Raw genomic sequence first — 22,349 nt, 5'->3', positions numbered from 1 at the left:
TTATTTGTTATTTATCAGCCCAAATATATATATATGTATATATATATATATATATATATATATATATATATATATATATATATATATATATTTACAAATTTAAACATACAACAAATAGTGAAGACAAGAATAATAGAAATTATACGTTTATTTGATAGGGACATTATTATCTTGATAGTAATTCAGTTCAGTTCAGCTTCTTTATTTTCGAACATGTGCGAGTAACACAACAAAGTAAACTCAAAAACAAACAAATCCAATGAGAATAATCAAAACAAAAGCTATAATGTGAACACAACATGTCCGAAAAGGAGTAGGATGAAGCATATCATATGCTTATTTAAACCTACCCCTTCTCCACTACTCAATTAACATTTTTTTCCCTCTAAACATACATATTTACATAATACATATTTACAAAAAAATTGAAAATAAATAGATTAAATAATTAAATACATAAATAATTTATCATTTATGAAAACACCCTGTTGTTGAAGCCCTTCTTCCTCCCTGTACCTTGTGAAAACCATGTGTTTGTACTGCTTTTAATTAATTAAATAAAAATAAAGTGAGATAAAATGATATGCTGTATCAACTAAATTTTTGGGGGTCAAGGTTAAAATAAATCGTCATGATTTTTTAGCATAAAAATGACATCATCAACACATGAAGAAATAAGTGTCATACCACTTATCTACCTATAACCCATTTGGCTGGCCAGTTAAAAAAAACTTTAAAGCAGTTTTCTTCAGTTTTACCCTTTTTGTAGTTACTGCAGTTTAACTTTGTAGGAAGTACTGTAGAGACCAATAAAGTGCTAACAATTTGAAATGTAGGGCGCAGTACTGGAAGAAATGTTTTTTTGCAGGGTCCCCATTTCCATTCTAAACCAAAAGTTGATTGAGTTGAGCTTCCGGTTTCAATTACTAAAATTAGAATCAGGATCTGCGGTTTGAAAATTTGTGTATGTCGTACATAAGCAAAAATGCAACACTTAGAACACACCTGAAACCATGTAGCATATCTTCTTATGTGGCCTGTTATTCTGGCCTTCAATACTGAAAAAAAAAGAAATAAAAGATTTAATCAAATCGGGACCATAAGGTTTGAATATATAATCAAATTCTGTTTTGTTTTTTTAAATCTTGACACTTCTGCTTGATGTTGTGTGTGTGTAATCTGTGTCACGAAGCAATGCACAGACTCTGATTTATAGCTTCGTTTCAAACCATTAGTGGTACAAAAATAGCCTTGAAGAAACCATGACAGCATAAGCACTTCAAAAGCACTAATGTAAAATCTATTGAAGAGTGTTTTTCTCGCATTTTACCCTTTTTATTTCATAGTGACTGGCAGTACAAATAAAAACCAAAGCAGGGAGACAGAGACAGGATGACAGGCAACAAAGGTCCCAACAAAGGGACGTTACGGTCACGTGTTGTGTCTTTGTCTTAACCACAGGCCCCCAGAAGTCCAACTCAAAAAATCTCAAATGTGGTAGCACGGAAAAATAAAATAACCACCTACAGATGTTGGAAATATGTAAACATTATACTGCCGTAACTGCAGTAACTACATTTTTGGTTGAAATTGAGTTTATAACTAAAAATGAACCCCTTGATGTCTGTTTTATCTTGTGACAAAGTTTTAGATTTCAATTTTGCTTTATTTTGGAGAAATAATTATATAAAAACCACAAAATCCAGCTCAAATCCAAGCAGTAATTGCACTTACCACAGTCTGCTTTGGATTTATATACTAATTTAAATATAAAAATAATACACATTATAAGTTTATTTGAAAGGGAAATTATTATCTAGATAGTGATGAAGTAAAAAAAAAGTGAGATGAAATTATATTAAGACTAAAATAAAAAAAATCTTTATAATATTTATTAAGTCTAAAATACACACTTGATAACAAAATCAGTTTGAAAATGTTTATTCACTGAAAACAAAATATAAAAGCTGAAGGAAGACAACAACAGGAAGACTCCTTGTTGTCTGTTTTATCTTGTGACAAAGTTTTAGATTTCAATTTTGCTTTATTTTAGAGAAATAATGATATAAAAATTGCAGTAACTACAAAATCCTGAAAAAAGTGAGACAAAAATGACTTTAGGACTAAAATATAACATCACTTTATAACATTAAGTCTAAAATACACAAATATTTGAATAGAGTTGTTAAACACTTTTAAATACTCTTATAACAAAATCAATTTGAAAATGTTAATTTACTGAAAACAAACTATAAAAGCTCAAAGAAGACAACAACATTGTAGTTACTGCACTCTGTTTTTGCATTACTGTTGGAACCTTTTACAGCAAAACCTGAGTGCACTAACTACATTTTTGGGGTCAAAGGTCAAATATTTGTCATGGTTTTCAAGCATAAAAATTACATCATCAATACATAGAAATAAGTGTCTTAACTTATAATAAGTGTCATATCACTTACCTACCAATAACCTATTTGGCTGGCTAGTTAAAAAAATGTTTTAAAAAAATTTCCTCAGTTTTACCATTTGCGTAGTTACTGCAGTTAGACTTTGTAGGGCAGTTTAGTTGCATATTAACCAGATTGTAATCATAACTCTTCACTCACACACAAATTTATACAAAGGTAGTTTTTTTAAACATGTGCACCATTTGTGCTAGGAGGTGCTCTTAATCCAACAGTGACATTATACAGTGATACAGAGTCTTCTTCACATTTTCATATCTATATTTAGTTTTGCTTTGATGACACTGATGATCACAGAGAGTGTAAACTGGCCAGCAACAAGGGCTGGACAGTTATTTAACCCTCTGAAATCTTGGGCTACTATGTCCTTTAAAAATCTGTTAAAAATCTTCACCATGCCATGTTGGTATCAGGGTTTTTTTAGCGCAGCCTCACCTATATGTCCTTATAATTAATTTTTAACTTTGACTTACTTGATAAAAATGTTGAACCCAAAAGAAACAAAGGAAAACATAACATCTGATCTTAAATTATGTTTCACTACACAGAATTTTAAATGTCGCAATATGAATACAGGTTGCAAATACAACATATAACAGGTAAAATGAGGATAATCTTGAGTTCTATATTTTTATACTAAATATATTTGACGTTATCTCCAGTTTTACTTGGCCGAATATAATCCCAAAAACATCTTGTATGGAATTTCAAGCCAGAACTTTAGAGGGAAGCTGGTGGCTAAAGGCTCGATGTTGCTTCATTTTTATGTCTTCATGTCATGAAGAAGTAATATGCAGGTGCTTTCATGGACTCTAGAGGGTTAATATTGTTATACATGATTGCTAATGAAGTTGTAAAAACATATTTTTACCTCTGTCCATGAAATGATTGTGACAATGTGATTTGTTCTTGACATATAGAGTGTATATATTCTCAAAACTTTATTAATCAATCTCTTCCAAACATATCACAATGAAAATGAAACCACAATTAACAGAAGATTGTGTCTGAAAACAAAATTATTCCAACTTTATGGGCGACCATGTATTATTATTATTATTATTATTATTATTATTATTATTATTATTATTCAGTGGAATAGCATTTTAATGTTATATTCTTGCAGTTTTATCATTTTACAAGTTGTCCAAATTAATGATCCCATTTTAATTAGAAACGTATCTGAGTCCATACCATGATCTATCACAATTTTGGAGAAATATTTTATTTTATTTTTATTTATTTCAATGTCAGTATGAACAACCAAAGGATTAACCAATTATTGCTGTCTCAGTGGTCATATACATTTATTTAATGAATTGATTTTCACTGTTTTAAATTGAGGTTGTCATTGAGAGCTAACAATGCTAACTGTTGTTGCGGAGGTGAAACCTAGAGATTTTGGTTAACTAGCTTTAATTAATGTGTTATAGACTCATGAGATTGAAGTTAATGGTTACAAATTCAAGTTATAGTCAGAGATATTAACAAGCCTGTTGTCTCTTTTTATCCGCAGGGGAGTCCAGGAAGTTTGATCCAAACTTCAAAGGGCCGATTCACAACAGGTGAGACATCTGTTTTCAATAACTGATCATAATTCTTTTCATTCTCTGTAGTACAAGAAGCATGCAAATAACAATCCTCTCATCTCTTCTCCTCAGGGGCTGCACAGACATCCTCTGCTGTATTCTCTTCATCTTGGCCTTGTTGGGTTACTTTGCCGTTGGTATTGTCGGTAAGATTAATCCTACATTACTACAATATGTAGTTTCTTTCAGTGCACCAAAGACTGTATCGTCTGACAGCTCCACATAAGTTAAGAACATGTTTATCATTAAGATAAAAAACCCTTGAGATGTATCATCTCATTTTCAAGGTGGTCCCTAACCCATTTAGGCCTAAAACGCCTGGAAAAAATGCCTGTAAAACCTCTGGGCGATTTTAAAATAAGCCCCCAAAACCTGAAGTTTTTCTGGAAATTCAACAGAAGTGTCAGCGCTTCCTACTAAATAATCGATTTTTCAGCCTCTGTAGCAGATAGAAATGAAATTCAAAACGTATTTGAGAGCTTATAGCTGTTATATCTGAGCTCCCTCCGCTATAGTCGTCCCACATGTATTCTGATGCATTTCATTGGCCAAGAGACCGAAAATAGGTGGAAAAAACTACAAATACTACAAAACGACGCATGCGCTTTTCCGGCTTTAATGGTAGAATAACACAAGAGCGACCCCGGTTTTAATGGTAGAAATGCAGTAATGCTTTCCCGCCTTAAATGGGTTAAAGTGAAGCCAAAACATCTGGATCGCCCCCTGGTGGCTGGCTGCAGTATAGGTCATAAACCCCGCCCCCTCCATGTTAGCAGATGAGACAAAAACCAGCTAAAAAATCTATGAAAAATCAGATTTTTCCCCACGCTGGTTTCTGCCAATGTGTGTATCACATTGATGTATTTCAAGTGTTAAATTTGGTTTTACATTTATATTTGATGTTATAAAATGGGAGAATGTTGTGATTGACAGCTCCCATTGTGCTCCCATTTGGTCGGGTGGGTGTTTGTGCAGGAACTCAATAATTAAAAGTGAGTGAGTGACTGAGAAACTAAGAATAGGGCTCCAGATAACGTCACCAGTGCAAGATGGCAGCAGCCGTATGTGGATATTTTGACTTTTATGTTTGTACAGTGGGAGGAAGTGGAGACATGAGGTCCGGTCTTCATGTAGCTTATAGCCTGGACACTTAAGCATTGTTTACCTTATTTGTATCAGACCATCAAAATGAAAACACATCACCAGTGGTGGAAGAAGTATTCAGATCCTTTACTTAAGTAAAAGTACTAATACCACACTGTGAAATTACTCCACTTCAAGTAAAAGTCCTGCATTCAAAACGTTAAAAAAAAAGTATCAGCATCAAAATGTACTTCAAGTATCAAAAGTAAAAGTACTCGTTGCAGAGTGGACCCACTCAGATTGTTTTGTGTATTCCAGATATATTATTAGAATATTTGGACTGATACATTTATGTGAGTGTTTTAATTTTGTAAAGATAGGACTAATTTTATGTACTTCAAATACTGTTATTAGGTTTAGTTAAAAAAAATGTCTAATCACTTTAAATAATCATGTTTTTGTCCCTGTCCCTGTGTGACGTTACCCAAAAATTAGAACTCAATACTACTGCAGTGCTTTTATTTTGAAGGCGATTTACGTACGTGCTTGCAGGCATGAGTATGCACAGAAATGCACATAAACACTTGAGTTACCTTGTTACCTTGTGAAAAACACTTGTTTCTTTTTGTATAAAGTTAATTAATTGCTGGTTTACTGTAAACATACATGCTCTATGTTGTTTTTGTGGTTTGAATATATGTTGTGTTTAAAATAAATGGAAAAGTGATAATGATAATGATGGAGTTCTTACTAATTTTTACTGCTATATTTGATTTACTCCACATTAATATTAAGCCTTATAACATGTATTCTTACCAGTAGCAGCTCAAAACCAGATAATTTACTGCGTTTTATAAGGCGATGAAATTAAATTTGAGCAGAATTTATTTCAGAGTTTTGGTCCGGCCCTCTGAAACCTTAACAGTATGTCTTGTGGCCCCTTGGGGAAATTAATATAGATACTTTGTACAATACCAATAGATACAGAACAAAAAATAGATAGAACCATTTAGACATACAGAACAATGTACATAATCCTTTATCTGCTTTCCCAGAATCCTTTTCCAGGTCTTTGCTACAGTATGTAACAGTCTGTCTTTACCAGCTGGAGTATTATATAAATCACACGAATGCCAGCAAAGAGATAAATCATACATCCAAAAATTGCATTTGTTTGATCGTGTATTAATAGAAAGATCTGGTCATATGCAAGAGCAGTGTGTGCCAATTTCCATTTGTAATATTTGTTGCGATTTGCTCAAATGTCGTCTTTAGTTGTGAGTGATTTTGATTCTTCTCCGTGCAGCCTGGTCTCAGGGCGACCCCAGGAAGGTGATCTACCCCACCGACAGCAGGGGGCAGTTCTGTGGACAAGCTGGAACACGTCTGGAGTGAGTCACCTCACAATATGATGTTTACACTATCGGTCTCCATGGAAACATCTCACATGCACTCTATCTTGTGTAGTTCAATAATGAATTTACTCTTTTTAATTTAGTAAATTCCAAATTAAAAAGACAGTTTGCAGAATCAAACCGTTAAATTATAGCCATTTGGATTAAATGTTTAGGAATAATTGGTGTAGAATGACTGTAATCTGATACCGCTCATTTGTTTCTTTTATTTATAACACAGGTAAAATAATAGTTTTTTAATACTGTTCTCACGAAACAGGAAGAAGCCTCTTCTGTTCTACTTCAACATCCTGAAGTGTGCCAGCCCTCTGGTGCTGCTGGAGTTCCAGTGTCCCACCACGCAGGTCAGAAACGATTTCTTTCATGTTCAACACATCTGTTTTCTCCTCTGCATCAATCACGCCAAATATCCTGTTTGTATGTTGTTCTTTGTGTCCAGTTATGTGTGGAAACCTGCCCGGACAGACATATGACGTTGGTGAAGGCCAAGCTGGGCAGCGCAGAAGACCGCGAATACTACCAGAAATACTGCAAGGATGGAGTGGATTTCGCCAAAACGGTAAGTCAGTGCATTTATATGCACAGTTTAATCAAGCTATGCTTAACCCTTTATCAGGCAAATAACTATATTTGATAACTTCAGGTAATATTTCGAGAAAAAAGTTGCAAATTTACGAGATTAAAGTGGCAAATCTACAAGAAAAAAGTTGCAGATTTACGTGAAAAAAGTGGGAAAGAAGCAATTTTTTCCCCCCAGATTCACCACTTTAACCCTTAATAGGGCACTCATTGAAATACTTGCAAATTCCAAATTTCAACCCTAGAGAATATTGGAGGATATTACATACTGCCAGAATGTGTAAAAAAAATATACGAAAATAATATTTTGAGAAAAAAGTTTACGAGATTAAAGTGGCAAATCTACGAGAAAAAAATGTGGGAGAAAAAAGTTGCTTTTTTCCCACTTTTTTCTCGTAAATCTGCAACTTTTTTCGCGCAGATTTGCCACTTTACATCTCTTAAATCTGCAACTTTTTTTCTTGTAGGTTTGCCACTTCAATTTAGTAAATTTGCAACTTTTTTCTTGAAATATTACCTGACTCTAACTACCAAATATAGTTCTTTGCCAGATAAAGGGTTAAAAATCGATTTAGGTGTCTTATAGGACTTCTGTCCTTGTCCTAATTTACATGCAACTGAGAAAATAACAAACGAATAACTGACAGGAACGTGTCCTCCTCCTCAACACTAGGTGGTGATATGCGTCGTTTCAGCAGGTTAATACGGCCCCCTTTCTGGTTGACCTCAGTTTGACACTTTGTGCGGTCGCTACTGATAATAACTTATGTGATCGGTTACTGCGACCGGCGTTCTTGAATGTTTTTGTCCGGGATCGTACACAAGCGCGTTGTCTTGCCACACATGCTGGTGAAAATCCTATTCCAAACGTATTATCTGGGTGTCTTAACACGTTTACATGCACTTCAGTTGTCCAGTTATAGTCAGATTAACCCATTTAGGTCTAAAACACCTGGAAACAATGTCTGTAAAACCTCTGGGTGATTTTAAAATAAGCCCCTAAAACCTGAAATTTTTCTGGAAATTCAACACAAGTGTCAACGCTTCCTACTAAATAATAGATTTTTCAGCCTCTGTAGCAGATAGAAATGAAATTCAAAAAGTATTTGAGAGCTTATAGCTGTTATATCTGAGCTCCCTCCGCTATAGTCGTCTTCCGCCATGATTTCAGTTCTGGAAAAGTCCCATGTTGCATTGCGACACTCCCACATGTATTCTGATGCATTTCATTGGCCAAGAGACCGAAAATAGGTGGAAAAAACTACAAATACTACAAAAACGACGTATCCGCTTTCCCGGTTTTAATGGTAGAAATGCGATAATGCTTTCCCGGCTTAAATTGGTTAAGGCATGGGTCTCAAACTCGCGGCCCGCAGGCTAATTGCGGCCCTTGTGATGATATTTTGTGGCCCCCACCTTGATATGAAAGTTTAATGTGAGTTTTATATAAATGGCACTTTACCGTGTTGTGTGTGGAAGGTCCCTTTATTGCGCAAGCTGGAGCTTTGTTTCACTTATGACGACGTTAACAAAAAAGAAAGGCAGCTGCTACTGGACCGTTTATTATCTGCCGTGTAGGTTGTTAGTGGAAATTTTATGTAATGTCATTTTGTGTCTTTTTTTTGGTAGTTATGTGTCTTTTTTGGTAATTTTGTGTCTTTTTTTGGTAATTATGTGTCTTTTTTTTTGTAATTTTCTGTCTTTTGGGGATTTTTATTTATTTTTTTGGTCATTTTGTGTCTTTTTTAAGTAATTTAGTTTTTTTCTGTCATTTTGTGTCTTATTTTTTAGTCATTTTGTGGGTTTTTTTGGTCATTTTGATACTGCCTCCAGCGGCCCCCAGGTAATTTGAGTTTGAGACCCCTGGGTTAAGGCAATAATTAGTTTTTCAAGTGTCATGTAAACATACCGAGTGTTCAAATAATTTGGTTTCACAGTTTTCACAAGAGTAAAATCTTGTAAAAAGTTTAATGAAGGGTGTTGATTCATGATTCAGAGCCCTCCTGAGCTGCTGAGGGACGGCTTGTGTCCTGCCATGCTGATGCCCAGTAAAGCCTGTAAGTGAGAAACTTGTTCTTCACCTCTTAATCTTACTTCATTGTCCACCCACACTGCAAGCTGCTGTGTCTGCATAAAACACATCCTCTTGTCCCTCCACAGTCACACGCCGCTGCCTTCCCGCCTTGGGAACGCTGAAAGGAGGCGTGGTGGTGGTGGGCAATGACACCTCTTTCGATGCTGGAATGGGCGTCACTATCAACGCCTCGGATGTGCTGGAGGCATCAAAGTGAGTCTTTTCCACTGTTTAGTAAAACTTGGGGTTATTTGACAGCATGATCTCTATTCATGATCTTTAACATTCTTTTTATTGTAAGCCAGGGATGGGCAACTGGAGGCCCGGGGGCCGCATACGGCCCTCACCCTCACTTGAAGTGGCCCTCAGTACAACTACATGCATTTGAGCATGAAATCTTAAAAGTTCAGTGTAAAAATGCATAAAATTACTTTTTGCAATAAATGTTGGTCTGCTTTTCTTACACTGAAAAAAAAAAAAAATCACAGTAAGTGGTTATTTTTTATTTACTTCAAACCTTTTGTATTCCTATTCATACTGTTATACATGCATTTGAGCATGAAATATGTTAAGTTATTGCACTGTAAACAAATAGACAAAAGTTAAACAAATAGACACAAAATGACCAAAAAAGACACAAAATAAGTAAAAGAAGACACAAAATGAACAAAAAAAGACGCAAAATGGCCAGAAAAGACACAAAATGAACCAAAAAAGACACAAAATTAACATAAAAAGACACAGTTACTGCACTGTAAACATATTTAAAATTGCAGTTTCATCATATCTGGTTAAGTGCATGGTCCTATATGTGGCCCTGTGGTAGTGTCAATAAAAACTGTGGCCCCCTCCAGCATTTAAGTTGCCCATCCCTGTTGTAAGTATTTAACTCAACAGCATTATTTATTGAAGTGTTCAGTTGCATGCTCATTTTTGACCTTTTACTAAAAGTTGCATCATATCAAAATTCAATATCATATCAAATATCGCAATAAATGTTCATTTAAGAGAACAGTGGTTTGTTTTAAATAATAAAAAAATGTATTTCTTCTTTTTTTTTTCTTCAAGGAAATCAAATGTGGTTGTTGAAGCCCGCCAGGTGGCCATGAGGATCTTTGAGGACTACACTCAGTCTTGGCACTGGATTTTGCTGTAAGTCTGTCATTTTCTGGTGATTACAGTAGCAGAAGACTGTTGTGTTCAGCAGAAGTTTGGGGAATAAACACAGTTTTTCCTTATTTACTGGTTTGTATAGCAACTTAACAGATTCAGTCAGCTGATTTGCTGTAAGTGTTGAAACAAACAGTTCTTGTGACTCGTAAATGTTTTCTCTTGGTATATGGAAGCATGTGAGTGTTCAAGATGGACAGCTAATGGATCATTTAGAAACCAGGAAATATGCAGGACAAGATCATAGGCAGAAATTCTGAAAGACTCTGTTGTTAACTGTCTGTACGTTGATGTGTCCCTGTCCAGAGGTCTGGTGATCGCCATGCTCGTCAGCTTGATTTTCATCGTCCTGCTGAGATTCCTGGCCGGCATCATGGTCTGGGTCATGATTGTTTTGGTTATTCTAGTCATCGGATACGGTAAGTCTTCAGCCTCCGGGGATTATAAAACTCTCTGCTTTTATTAAAATGGAAAAACTCTAAAAAAAACGAAATATTTGAACTATTTATTCAGGGATTTTCCACTGTTACATGGAGTTTGCGAGTCTGAAGGGAGAGCCCGGCTCTGACGTCACCATCCGGGACCTCGGCCTGCAGACCGACTTCTCTGTCTACCTGCAGATCAGACAGACCTGGCTGGCTTTCAGTACGTACAAACACACTTCCAGTCTCTAATATACAGGTGCATCTCAAAAATTAGAATATCATGAAAAAGTTCAATATTTTTTGTCAATCAATTCAGAAAGTGAAACTCATACATGATATGGATTCATTATGCATAGAGTGAAATATGATGATTCTGGCTTAGAGATAATGAGAACACAAAACTCAGTGTTTCAGAAAATTATCAGAAGTTGAATATGATGGTCCTGGGTCAGTGGTGGTTTGGGGCCATGTCCTCTGCTGCTGTTGGTCCACTGTGTTTTCTGAAGTCCACAGTCAACATAGCAGCCATCTAGCAGGACATTTTAGAGTCTTCATGCTTCCACAAGCTCTTTGGAGATGCTGCTTTCATTTTCCAGCAGGACTTGGCACCTGCCCACACTGGCAAAGGTACCAAAAGCTGCTTCAATGACCAGAATCAGAATCAGAATCACTTTATTTGTCCCTTGAAGGGAGATTTGTTTTGCAGCAGGACACACAAGACAAGGTACACAACAATACAAGACAAGGTACACAACGATAACATAACATAATAAGACCCAATAAATATCTAATAAAACACAGTCAAAGAAACGCCATACGCATATATAAAATCACTGACACATGGTCGTTGCAGAGCTGATACCCCTAAATGGAGAGTTACTACCTAGTATAGGTATAGGTAAAAAGTGCAATGTGCAGATGTGCAAGAAACAGACTTGTGAAGATGAGCAATTTGAGGGCTACTTTCTATTAGTTAAATAAATGGCAGTTGGTATAAATGAGACCTGGAGGGTAACGGTTTTACTGGGCTGACCTGAAGCCCATAGGAGTCTATGGGCTGTTGTCAAGAGGAAGGTGAGAGACACCAGATGAGCTGAAGGCTGCTATAAAAGCAACATGGTGCTGTAGGCTGATCTCTTCCATGCCACCAAGTATTAATGCAGTAATTCATGATTCAAAAGGAGCCCAACCAAGTATTGATGGATAGAAATGAACAGACTTTTCAGAAGCATGACATTTGTGTTTAAAATATCAATTTTCTTTATTGATCTTATGTAATATTCTAATTTTCTGATTTTTTCTCTCTGTTTTGGGTTTTCATTATCTCTAAGTCAGAATCATCAAAATTACAAGAAAAACAGGCCTGAAATATTTAGTTTCACTTTCTGAAATAATTGACAAAAAATATTGAACTTTTTCACAATATTCAAATTTTGATTCCAGATGTACCTGTATATCTATATTAGGTATTAAGTATTTACAAATCATGTTAATCTAATTCCCTCACTGTGTTGCAGTGATCATCCTGGCTATTGTGGAGGTCATCATCATCCTGCTCCTCATCTTCCTCAGGAAGAGAATCATGATCGCCATCGCTCTCATCAAAGAGGCCAGCAGGTCAGTCTGAGCTCTGTACAGCAGCTTTCTCTTCTGTTGTCTCTGAGGTAGACATGTCACCTGATAACTTATTTTAAAGCTGCATTCATCAATATTTTGGATGGATTTAATGACTCTTATTGAGTATTATGATCCAGCTCACAAGGAGTGTTTTAGCTTCTTTCAGCTCATTGTTTTGGTTTTACATTACACTATTAGAGCTGCAAGGATCAGCCAACTTATTGATTAGTAAAATGACAGAAAAATAATCGTCAACTTTTTAATAATCAGTTAATCTTCTTCAAAAAATAGCAAAAAAATGCTGAGATTTCCTGTCAAAAGTATCGATACTCAAAAGAGTATCAATGCTAAAACGTTGTATACGATACTCATTTTCAAAAGTATCGATTGTTAATATTGTTCTAATTGTTATTGTTTATTGCATTTATTTATTTTTTGCACTACCTCAGACCTGAAGCTTGTTATCATAGTTGCAGTTTCTTTTTGCACAACTGTTTTTTATTATAAATATTGAACCTGTGGTTCTGTTAATTGTTACATGTTGCATTTTTCTTGTTAATGAAAATATTTCTGTTAAATTTTGGGGTCTTTGTTTTTATCCTTGTGGTTTCGAAAATGGTATCGAGTATCAAATATTTTCCTGAGTATCGGTATCGAGTTGAAAAATTAGTATCGTGACAACCCTAGTTTGAACTGACATCACATTGGACTTTGAGACATTTTTCACTATTTTCTGACACTTCATGGACTAAATGATAAAATAAATAATCGGCAGGTTGATTCACAATGAAAATAATAACTAGTTGCAGCCCTACACTCTCTCAGCTCTCATTACCTCCTTGCAGCCGCAGCAGACAGCTGTTTTTTTTAGCACAAAGCTTTGATGATCCCACTTCAGTCTACCTGTTCAGCAGCACTGTGGAGCCCTGAGCAGCTTTAGAGACAACAAATCCCCTCAGTAGTTTTTGGAGGCCAAACAAAGCTCGGTTTGGACTCACATTCATCATTCATTCATGAATGCTCATGTTGCTCCATGTCCACTGGATGATTAAACAGGCATCTGTTTACTCATACCATTAGCATCCCAACACTAACAGCTAATATGTCAGCGTTATATTTAGAGCTTGTTGAACTGCCTCTAAACAATGACATTTATTTTTCCATTTAACCCGGTTTTATTTGTCTGGGAACAAACTTTCCTCCTCCTTTTATAGAGTGTACTCTGACTTCTAAACTTGTTTACTTTACTTTTGATGTGTTTTTCAGAGCTGTTGGGCACGTGATGTCATCTCTGTTCTACCCCCTGCTGACCTTTGCCCTCCTGGCCTTGGTGATCGCTTACTGGGCCATCACGGCTGTGTATCCTTTCATTTGTCTTGATGGTGATCAAAACACAGATGTGTTACTTTATAGGCCTCTGCTACGGTGGCCCTGAGAGCTCACAGCACTGCAACTTAAGAAAACACATGCAAATACACAAAACACAAGCAAACTGAGAAAACATCTTCATCAATTTGACAACACAATTGCAGCATTTATAAAACGGCCCTCACCCTCACTTGAAGTGGCCCTCAGTACAACTACATGCATTTGAGCATGAAATCTTAAAACTGCAGTGTAAAAATGCACAAAATGACTTCTTACAATTAATGTTGGTCTGCTGTTCTTGTACTGATAAAAAAAAAGAAATCACAGTCAGTGGTTATTTTTTATTTGCTTCAAACCTTTTGTATTCCTATTTATACTGTTAAACATGCATTTGAGCATGAAATATGTTAAGTTACTGCACTGTAAACATATTTAAAATTGCAGTTTCATCATATCTGGTTAAGTGCACGGTCCTTATGTGGCCCTGTGGTAGTGAACATGATAAATTGTGGACCCCTGCAGCATTTAAGTTGCCCATCCCTGCTCTATATAACGTGTTATTTCCACTTTTTGAATTGAATTACTGACATAAATAAACTTTTCTATGATATTCTTATTTTTTAAGATGCACCTGTATTTACTAGTTTGTTAGGTGTTCACATTAATATTAAAACACATGCAGACGTCTCTTGATTGTGACCCTTTCAGAGATATCTCCTCTTTGTTGACATAATCTCCTTGACCACTCTGACCAGTTTCTTGTCCACCTCCAACGAGCAGGTGTACAAAGTGTTCAACAACTCTGACTGTGAATACTCACGAGAGACCTGCGACCCCAAGGTACGCTTTTAAAACTCACTGCCTCATCATGTTAACTGATTGAAAATGTGTGTTTGGTTCAGCCAAAAAAAAAATCTTATTTTTGTCAGAAGGGAAACTGTTTTTTATCTCCCTGTTTACTCAGACGGTACCACGCTTTTTATTACAGCTTACAGTGTGAAAACTCTCTCCAGTAATCCTGCGTCTGCCTCTTCTTTTTCTCTTTCTCTCCAGACGTTTAACACCTCCAACGCTTCGGCTCAGTGTCCCGATGCAGAATGCCTGTTTGCCTTCTACGGTGGGGAGACCCTCTACCACAAATACCTCATCCTGTTCCAGTTCTACAACGTCTTCCTCTTCTTCTGGTGCGCCAACTTTGTGACGGCCCTGGGCCAGGTCACCCTGTCGGGGGCCTTCGCCTCCTATTACTGGGCCTTCAAGAAGCCTGATGATATTCCCGCCTTCCCCATCTTCTCCTCACTGGGACGAGCCCTCCGGTTAGAGCCTGAATTTGTATTTTTATTTTCATATATATATATATATATCTATATATCTATATATAGATATATAGATATATATATACAGCCATGGAAAAAAATATTAGACCATTGTTTTCTTCAATTTCTTGTTCATTTTAATGGTTTCTTGATAATAACCAAACTCATAATCAAGAAAACCGAATTTTTCGTATATATATGGAAAAAATATTCAACCATTGTTTTCTTCAATTTCTTTTTAGTTTTAAAATCATAATCAAGAAAACCGTGGAAAATGTCTAGATATCAGCTCTTATGAGCTATTTTTGTTATCATTACATTTGTCCAAACAAATGTACCTAAATAACTTCTCCTGAGTGTTGTATGTACATTTTCAATGTAATGTGTATATATATATATATATTTTTTATTTTTTTTAACTTAATCACTATCTAGATAGTAATTTCCCTATCAAATAAACGTATCATTTTTATTACTTTTGTCTTCACTATTCGATACAATGAAGAAATACAAGGCTACACTGTATCACAGTCAAAGCAGACCGAACCAAAACTTACTGCAGTCTGCTTTGTTTTTATGTTTAAATTCATACACACACACACACACACATATGTATATATATACATATATATATGCTTTGTTTTTATGTTTAAATTCATACACACACACACACATATGTGTATATATATATATATATATATATATATATATATATATATATATATATACATTTAGTTTTTGATGCTTACTGTTTTCTTGTGTCCCCTCCACCTGTCCAGGTACCACACAGGCTCCCTGGCTTTTGGCTCTCTGATCCTGTCTATCGTCCAGGTCATCAGGGTCATTCTGGAGTACCTGGATCACAAGCTGAAAGGTCAGAAGATTTTACTTTGCATGTGAATTTAGATATAGATGGTTTCTTAATCCAATAACTTTATCAGTAGTATTGCATTTTGAAGATTTGCATGGGAAAAGCTTGATGGAAACACCACAATTTGAAGAAAAAAAAAAAGAATAAGCTTGAATGAGGTAGTTTTTGTGTGTTTTTTAGAAAAATAATTAATGCGCTAAACAGGAGATGGAAACAGTTTTTCTGACGTATCAAACTTTTAACTCATGACAGATCAGCTGTTTCCGCTCTGCCAGTCAAGATGAGCTGGCATGAAAGAACAATATAAGTTTCCCAATTGAATCCAATTCCTGAAGACTTCTCTCCATTTTCTCTCGTGTGTGGCCAAAGTTGTCCGATTAGCAACTTTTTTTTTCTTGCCCTCTCTTATGTAATCTCTTCTTCTACTTTTTACTGACTGATTAGCCGACAGCAATACATTGCACTGCCATCTTCTGACAAAAGTACATTAATACAGCTTTGTTTATTCAATCTAAACCAGCTGATGGAAACGTCCTAAATTCACATTTTCATTAATGCAAAATTTTGCTTCAAAATTTGCTTAGAGTTTAATGGAAACACAGCTAGTGACTGTGTTAAAATGCATTCAGTATATTGTTAAACTGGTTAGTATTGAACCATGGTTTAGATGCATATGAAACACAAGGTCAGAATAAAGCAGGTTATCTGACACTGCAATCATAAATTAACTGTAACATTTATGGCTGCTAATGATGCAAAAATTACAATCCCCCTAATGTTGTGGATCATAAAGCCATTGCCATATTGTTCAAATAATCACAATTAGATATTTTTTCCTATTTACATTCCTGCTCTCGTCCTCCAGGTGCTCAGAACAAGGTTGCTAAATTCTTTCTGAGCTGCATGAAGTGTTGCTTCTGGTGCCTGGAGAAATGTATCAAGTTCCTCAACAGGAATGCCTACATCATGGTGAGTCATGGTAACCAGATGCTGCAGAGGAGCTGTTGTGTCTCTCAGGTTTTAAAGTGTTGTTTTTCTCCTACAGATTGCCATCTACGGAAAAAGTTTCTGTCCCTCAGCTCGAGATGCCTTTTTCCTTCTCATGAGGAACATTGTCAGGTGCATTTCATCAACATCCACATTTTATTATTCTATAAGCATCTAAAACAAATATTCTGAGTTTCTAAGCTCAGTGATGTTCTCTCATATGCTCTGCTGTGCTTGTTTTTAAATGCAGGGTGGCTGTTTTAGACAAAGTGACTGACTTCCTGCTGTTTCTTGGGAAGCTCCTCATTGTTGGAATCGTCGGTAGGAGAGCTTTTATTTTTAGAGCTTTTATTTTTAGACCTTTTGTTCCTACGCTGGAGTGAGATCTGTCTGGATTTCTACTTCAAATCCACTGATTCACTTTATATTCTGCACAGGCATCTTCTCTTTCTTCTTCTTCTCCGGAAGAATCAAAGCGGTGGAGGAGGCAGCTCCGTCTCTGAACTACTACTGGGTGCCGATACTGGTGAGAGACAGTAATAAGGATACTTTGAGCTCCACTGAGGGCTTTGATGGCTCAGTAGACGTCTTGATTTATGATTTTCTTCTCCTAGACGGTGGTGGTGGGATCCTACCTCATCGCCCATGGCTTCTTCAGTGTGTACGCCATGTGTGTGGACACACTCTTCCTCTGCTTCTGTGAGTATCGTTTCATTCAGCCAGATCTGCCCTGCAAAGCCTAACTGCAGTAAAATATACATTTTTGGTCGAAATTGAGTTATAACTTAAAATGAGCTCTGTAAGAGCCATTTTGCTTTTTTATTTGTTTGTTTGTGCCTCCCACCACCAGGTGGAGAAGAGCGCTCATTATTATTATTATTATTATTATTATTATTATGTTCTGATATCACAAGTTAATAAAGGCTGACTGTGGTAGATGCCCGAGAGGCACACAGTTTTTTTACTTTTGTGGTAATCGGACTGCTACTCTAAAAAGATGCCACTAATATGATAAGATCCCGTTCAAAGTGTTTTTTGACCGCAGAAATGTGATGCATAAGTTGGAAGATATAACTTTATTTGTCTAAGAAGGAAGTGTACCTTTGTTTGGAGACGCTATAATAAACTGAGTTAATTTATATAAGGAAACTGGACATTTCATTTGTGCGCGTAAAACACTTTGAACAGGATCTCATCATATTAGTGGCATCTTTTTCGAGTAGCAATCAGGTCACTACAAACTCCTTGATGTCTGTTTTATCTTGGGACAAAGTTTTAGATTTCAATTTAGTTTTATTTCAGAGAAATAAACATAAAAATTGCAGTAAATCCAACTCAAAACCAAATCAGACGTAAGTTCACTCACCATATATATATATATATATATATATATATATATATATATATATTTAAACATAAAAACAAAGCAGACTGCAGTAAGTTTGGTTCGGTCTGCTTTGACTGTGATACAGTGTAGTCTTGTATTTCTCCATTGTGTTGAATAGTGAAGACAAGAATAATAGAAATTATAAGTTTATTTGATTTATTTGATAGGGAAATTATTATCTAGATATTGATTAAGTAAAATAAAGTGAGATTAAATCAATGAATATATTAAGACTAAAATATAACATGACTTTATAATATTAAGTCTAAAATACACAAATCTTTGAATAGAGTTGTTAAACACTTTTAAACACACTTTTTTCACACTGAAAAGGTTTATTCAACAAAATATAAAAGCTGAAAGAAGACAACTACATTACTATTAGAAGCTAATACAGCGATGCAAAAACCTGAGTGCATTAAGTACATTTTTGGGGTCAAAGGTCAAATAAACTCTCATGATTTTTGACCATAAAAATGACATCGTCAAGTGTCAATATATCACTTACCTACCTATAACCCATTTGGCTGGTCAGTTAAAAAACGTGAAAACACTTTAAAGCAGTTTTTCTCAGTTTGACCCTTTGTGTAGTTTCTGCAGTTAGACTCTGTAGGGCAGAGATCTCCTCTCTTCTTCCTGTTTTCAAGCACTCTTTCAAGCTGAAATGCTGGTTTCTTTCTTCCTGCCATGTTTCTGACTTTTCTTCTCTTTGTCTCCCATTAATTTCACTTTATTTTCACACATTTCCCTTTATTTCATGCTTCCATTTTCCTTTAATTTTCCATTAACCCAATCAACAACAAAAAAAACACAAAATCCCGACACACACACACACACATAAAAGGCGAGGACCTGGAGAGGAACGATGGCTCGTCTGAACGGCCTTACTTCATGTCCCCGGAGCTGCACGAGATCCTCTCCAAAACCCAGCGGCTGGAGGAAGACCGCAACGGCGTGGAGCAGGGGGACGGCTCCGCCAAGCAGTTGGACGGGGTGACCGTGGAGGAGGAGACCCCTCTGCAGCAGGAGCAGGATGGAGAGATCCAGCTGAAACAGCAGACGGTGGTCAAACAGGAAAAGGAGGAGGAGGAGGAGGAGGAGCCTCTGAAGGCCGCCACGGACGCGGAGGAGCCCAAAGAGGAGAAAAAAGAAGAAGAAGAGAAAGTCGGTCAGGATGAGGAGGCTGAAAAGAAAGAAGAGGTGAAAGAAGAGGCGGAAAAGCAGGAGGTGAAGAGCGAGGAAGTGACACCTCCTGAAAAAGAGGAGACTGATGAAAAGAAAGAAGAATCTTTGGAGGAAACCGCTCCTTCTGCACCGAAGGAGTAGATGTTAACAGTAATGTCAGGGCAAAAACTGAGGCTTGGTAAACCTCATAAAGAAAGAACTATATCTCCGACTTTGTGATGTGGGCCTGTTAAATGTGCGACTTTCAACAAGCTAATGTTTCAGACGGCCTTGCTGTGTGAGTGGCGCGACGTCCTGCTGGAGACGGTCCACATTAGAAAGTCAACGCAGGTCAAAAAGCCCAGTGCGTCTCTGTAGCTTGAAAAAAAAATAGCTCTGTTGTGTTGGTTTTTAGAACAGTGTTGGTTTTTATATTGTGAAGATCTGTAGACCATTGTGAGTGCTGAACCTGTGCCTGATTACTGTCACTAATATTTGTTGTCTTAATCTCGTTAACGAATGCACTACAGAACCACTAAAGTACCGTGTTTACAGTCAGAACACACACATCTCTCAATCTCTCACTGTTTACAATAATACCAGCTGACGCCAAAATGTTACAGACATATTTGATATACTGTATGGATATTGGATCTTTTTCTTTCCTATGGAACTTGTATATATACAGTAGTGTGCGTCTATATTAGGTATTTTTTGGCTTCAGTCTTGTAAAGATCCAACATTGGGATCCCATGTATTGTATTGCCACCTACTTGCCTTGGTATTTCCGACTGGCGTAAGTGCTGTGATTGTGTCGCCATGACGCAGCCATCATGACCTCTCTCCAGACCCCCGTTGCCGTGCTCTGTCCCTAACCTCTCTGTCTCTTTCTGTCCAAGTGCTGCATGGTGTTGACATGGCCTTTGAATGCTCGCAACTAACATCTTTATTCTCTGGATGCTTTTGTACACTTTATTCTTGTTTGTCACCTTGTAAAAAAAAACTGTATAAGTTGATTCCCAATGAAAGTACTGATGACATTCCATATTTATTGGATGTAAATCTTGATTAAAGGTGATTAAAGGTATTTAATCATGGTAGTTCTGTTTGGAGTTTGAAGGTGGTTTGGCGTTTGGAAGCAGGTAAGTTTATCTTGTCCAACAATGTGAGCCAGGGAGGATTTTTTGTCTTAAAGGGGCACTCCAACGATTTTACGTGTTTCAGCAGAAAGTCATGTACAGAATATGCTCAGTGTATGATTTTTTTAAGTCATGAGAACACTGCTGCAAGGCAGCAAACAACACGGACGCTTTCAATTTACCGAGAACTTAACATCCACCAAAAAAAAAATACTTCTGCTGCTTCTGCTATTTCTGAAAATAACTAATGAAACTTTCAGAAAATTTTCACTCCAGGTTCATCTCAATAAATTAGTATATTATAGAAAGTTTATTTATGTCAGTAATTCAATTCAAAAAGTGGAAATAACACATTATATAGATCCATTACACACAGAATGAAACATATCATGTCTTAAATTTCTTCTAATTATAATGAGTATGGCTTACATTTAGTGAAGACTTAAAATTCAGTGTCTCAAAAAATGTAAATATTACAAAAGACCAATTTTAAAAAGTGTGTTTAATATGGAAATGTTGGCCTCTGAAAAGTATGTCATCTATATGACTCAATACTTGGTTGGGGCTGTTTGACTTGAACTACTGGAAACGGACTTTTATCATCATATTCTAATTTATTGAGATGAACCTGTAGTTGGTGATAAAATCAGAATATCTTCTCTCTGGTGTATTTGTTTACAACATCTTTTTTTTCTGACCACTTTAAAATAAAACAATGTCTACTTGTGGCCCGTAATCACAGGTTGTGTAACTTGTGTGGACATTCTGACTTTTCAAAGAATGAGTTTCCTCTTGGAAGAATATTTGGTATCTGAAGAGGTATAGCCAGAATAAAACAAGAAAAAAGTAAGAATCTGCAGCTTTTTGCTCTTAAATTATCTCCTGACCCCTCATATTATTTTTTGAGCTGATTATCAGGTTGAGATTCTTCTTTTAGGCATGATTCTTTTATTTCTTTAGTTAAACTATGAGGGGTTTTCCAAAAAAATAAAAATAATGCAGAGACTCAGACAAAAATAATCCCTCTCAGTCATCACTTAGTTCCCACTAAAAGTGTGTGCTGGTGTCTGTATCTGTCTTGCCCTCTGCTTGCATTTTCTCTTTTCTTTTTCTTTTGCTGTGCTCAGGACGTTTTGTGCTTCTGGCTGACACTGTGTCGTCTAAATTTGAAGGTCAGGAAGCAGCGATAAATTCTGCTGTCCAGACACAAATACATCTATTGCACCTCTGTCTGTCCTGGGAGATGGATTCCTCCTCTGTCTCTCCCTGAGGTTTCTTCTTTGTTTTTCCCTGTTAAAAGGGTTTTTGAGGAGTTTTTTTCATGGCCGATGTGAGGGTCAGTTTTTTGTTTTTTTTTCTCATTTTCTTTTACAAGTTTAAAAGGGTCAGTTTATTTTTTTTTCTCATTTTCTTTTACAAGTTTAAAAGGGTCAGTTTATTTTTTTTTCTCATTTTCTTTTACAAGTTTAAAAGGGTCAGTTTTTTTTTTTCTCATTTTCTTTTACAAGTTTAAAAGGGTCAGTTTATTTATTTTTTGCCGATGTGAGGGTCTAAGGACAGAGGATGTCGTACCATGTGCAGTCCGTAAAGCCCTTTGAGACAAATTTGTGATTTGTGATTATGGGCTATATAAATAAAATTGACTTGACTAGCAAGCTAAACTGAAGATTGCTAAACTGGAGTGCTCCTTTAATTCTTAA

General features: G+C 36.2%; 1 protein-coding gene across 2 annotated transcripts in view; it reads left to right on the top strand.

Moving 5' to 3' along the window:
* The window catches only part of slc44a2 (solute carrier family 44 member 2), a 33,477-nt gene that overhangs the window by 10,110 nt on the left and 1,018 nt on the right, over window positions 1-22,349 (top strand). The window contains exons 2-22 of one of the 2 annotated variants that reach the window (XM_059329903.1): window positions 3,982-4,030; window positions 4,127-4,200; window positions 6,444-6,528; window positions 6,812-6,896; window positions 6,992-7,111; window positions 9,128-9,188; window positions 9,292-9,418; window positions 10,274-10,357; window positions 10,682-10,794; window positions 10,889-11,020; window positions 12,318-12,417; window positions 13,684-13,776; window positions 14,541-14,625; window positions 14,839-15,101; window positions 15,881-15,975; window positions 16,838-16,941; window positions 17,018-17,091; window positions 17,210-17,280; window positions 17,397-17,485; window positions 17,574-17,658; window positions 19,191-20,610. In XM_059329903.1, the coding sequence (XP_059185886.1) occupies window positions 3,982-4,030; window positions 4,127-4,200; window positions 6,444-6,528; window positions 6,812-6,896; window positions 6,992-7,111; window positions 9,128-9,188; window positions 9,292-9,418; window positions 10,274-10,357; window positions 10,682-10,794; window positions 10,889-11,020; window positions 12,318-12,417; window positions 13,684-13,776; window positions 14,541-14,625; window positions 14,839-15,101; window positions 15,881-15,975; window positions 16,838-16,941; window positions 17,018-17,091; window positions 17,210-17,280; window positions 17,397-17,485; window positions 17,574-17,658; window positions 19,191-19,672 (2,471 nt within the window). In that variant the 3' untranslated portion in view covers window positions 19,673-20,610. Of the gene's footprint in view, window positions 1-3,981; window positions 4,031-4,126; window positions 4,201-6,443; window positions 6,529-6,811; window positions 6,897-6,991; window positions 7,112-9,127; window positions 9,189-9,291; window positions 9,419-10,273; window positions 10,358-10,681; window positions 10,795-10,888; window positions 11,021-12,317; window positions 12,418-13,683; window positions 13,777-14,540; window positions 14,626-14,838; window positions 15,102-15,880; window positions 15,976-16,837; window positions 16,942-17,017; window positions 17,092-17,209; window positions 17,281-17,396; window positions 17,486-17,573; window positions 17,659-19,190; window positions 20,611-22,349 lie in introns of those variants that run through there. The other variant, XM_059329909.1, reaches the window with a different exon arrangement.

Source organism: Centropristis striata, chromosome 1 (genome assembly GCF_030273125.1).
Source record: "Centropristis striata isolate RG_2023a ecotype Rhode Island chromosome 1, C.striata_1.0, whole genome shotgun sequence".
NCBI lineage: Eukaryota > Metazoa > Chordata > Actinopteri > Perciformes > Serranidae > Centropristis > Centropristis striata.
Note: the sequence above shows the minus strand (reverse complement) of the source record. Positions and strands in the feature narration are given on the sequence as shown.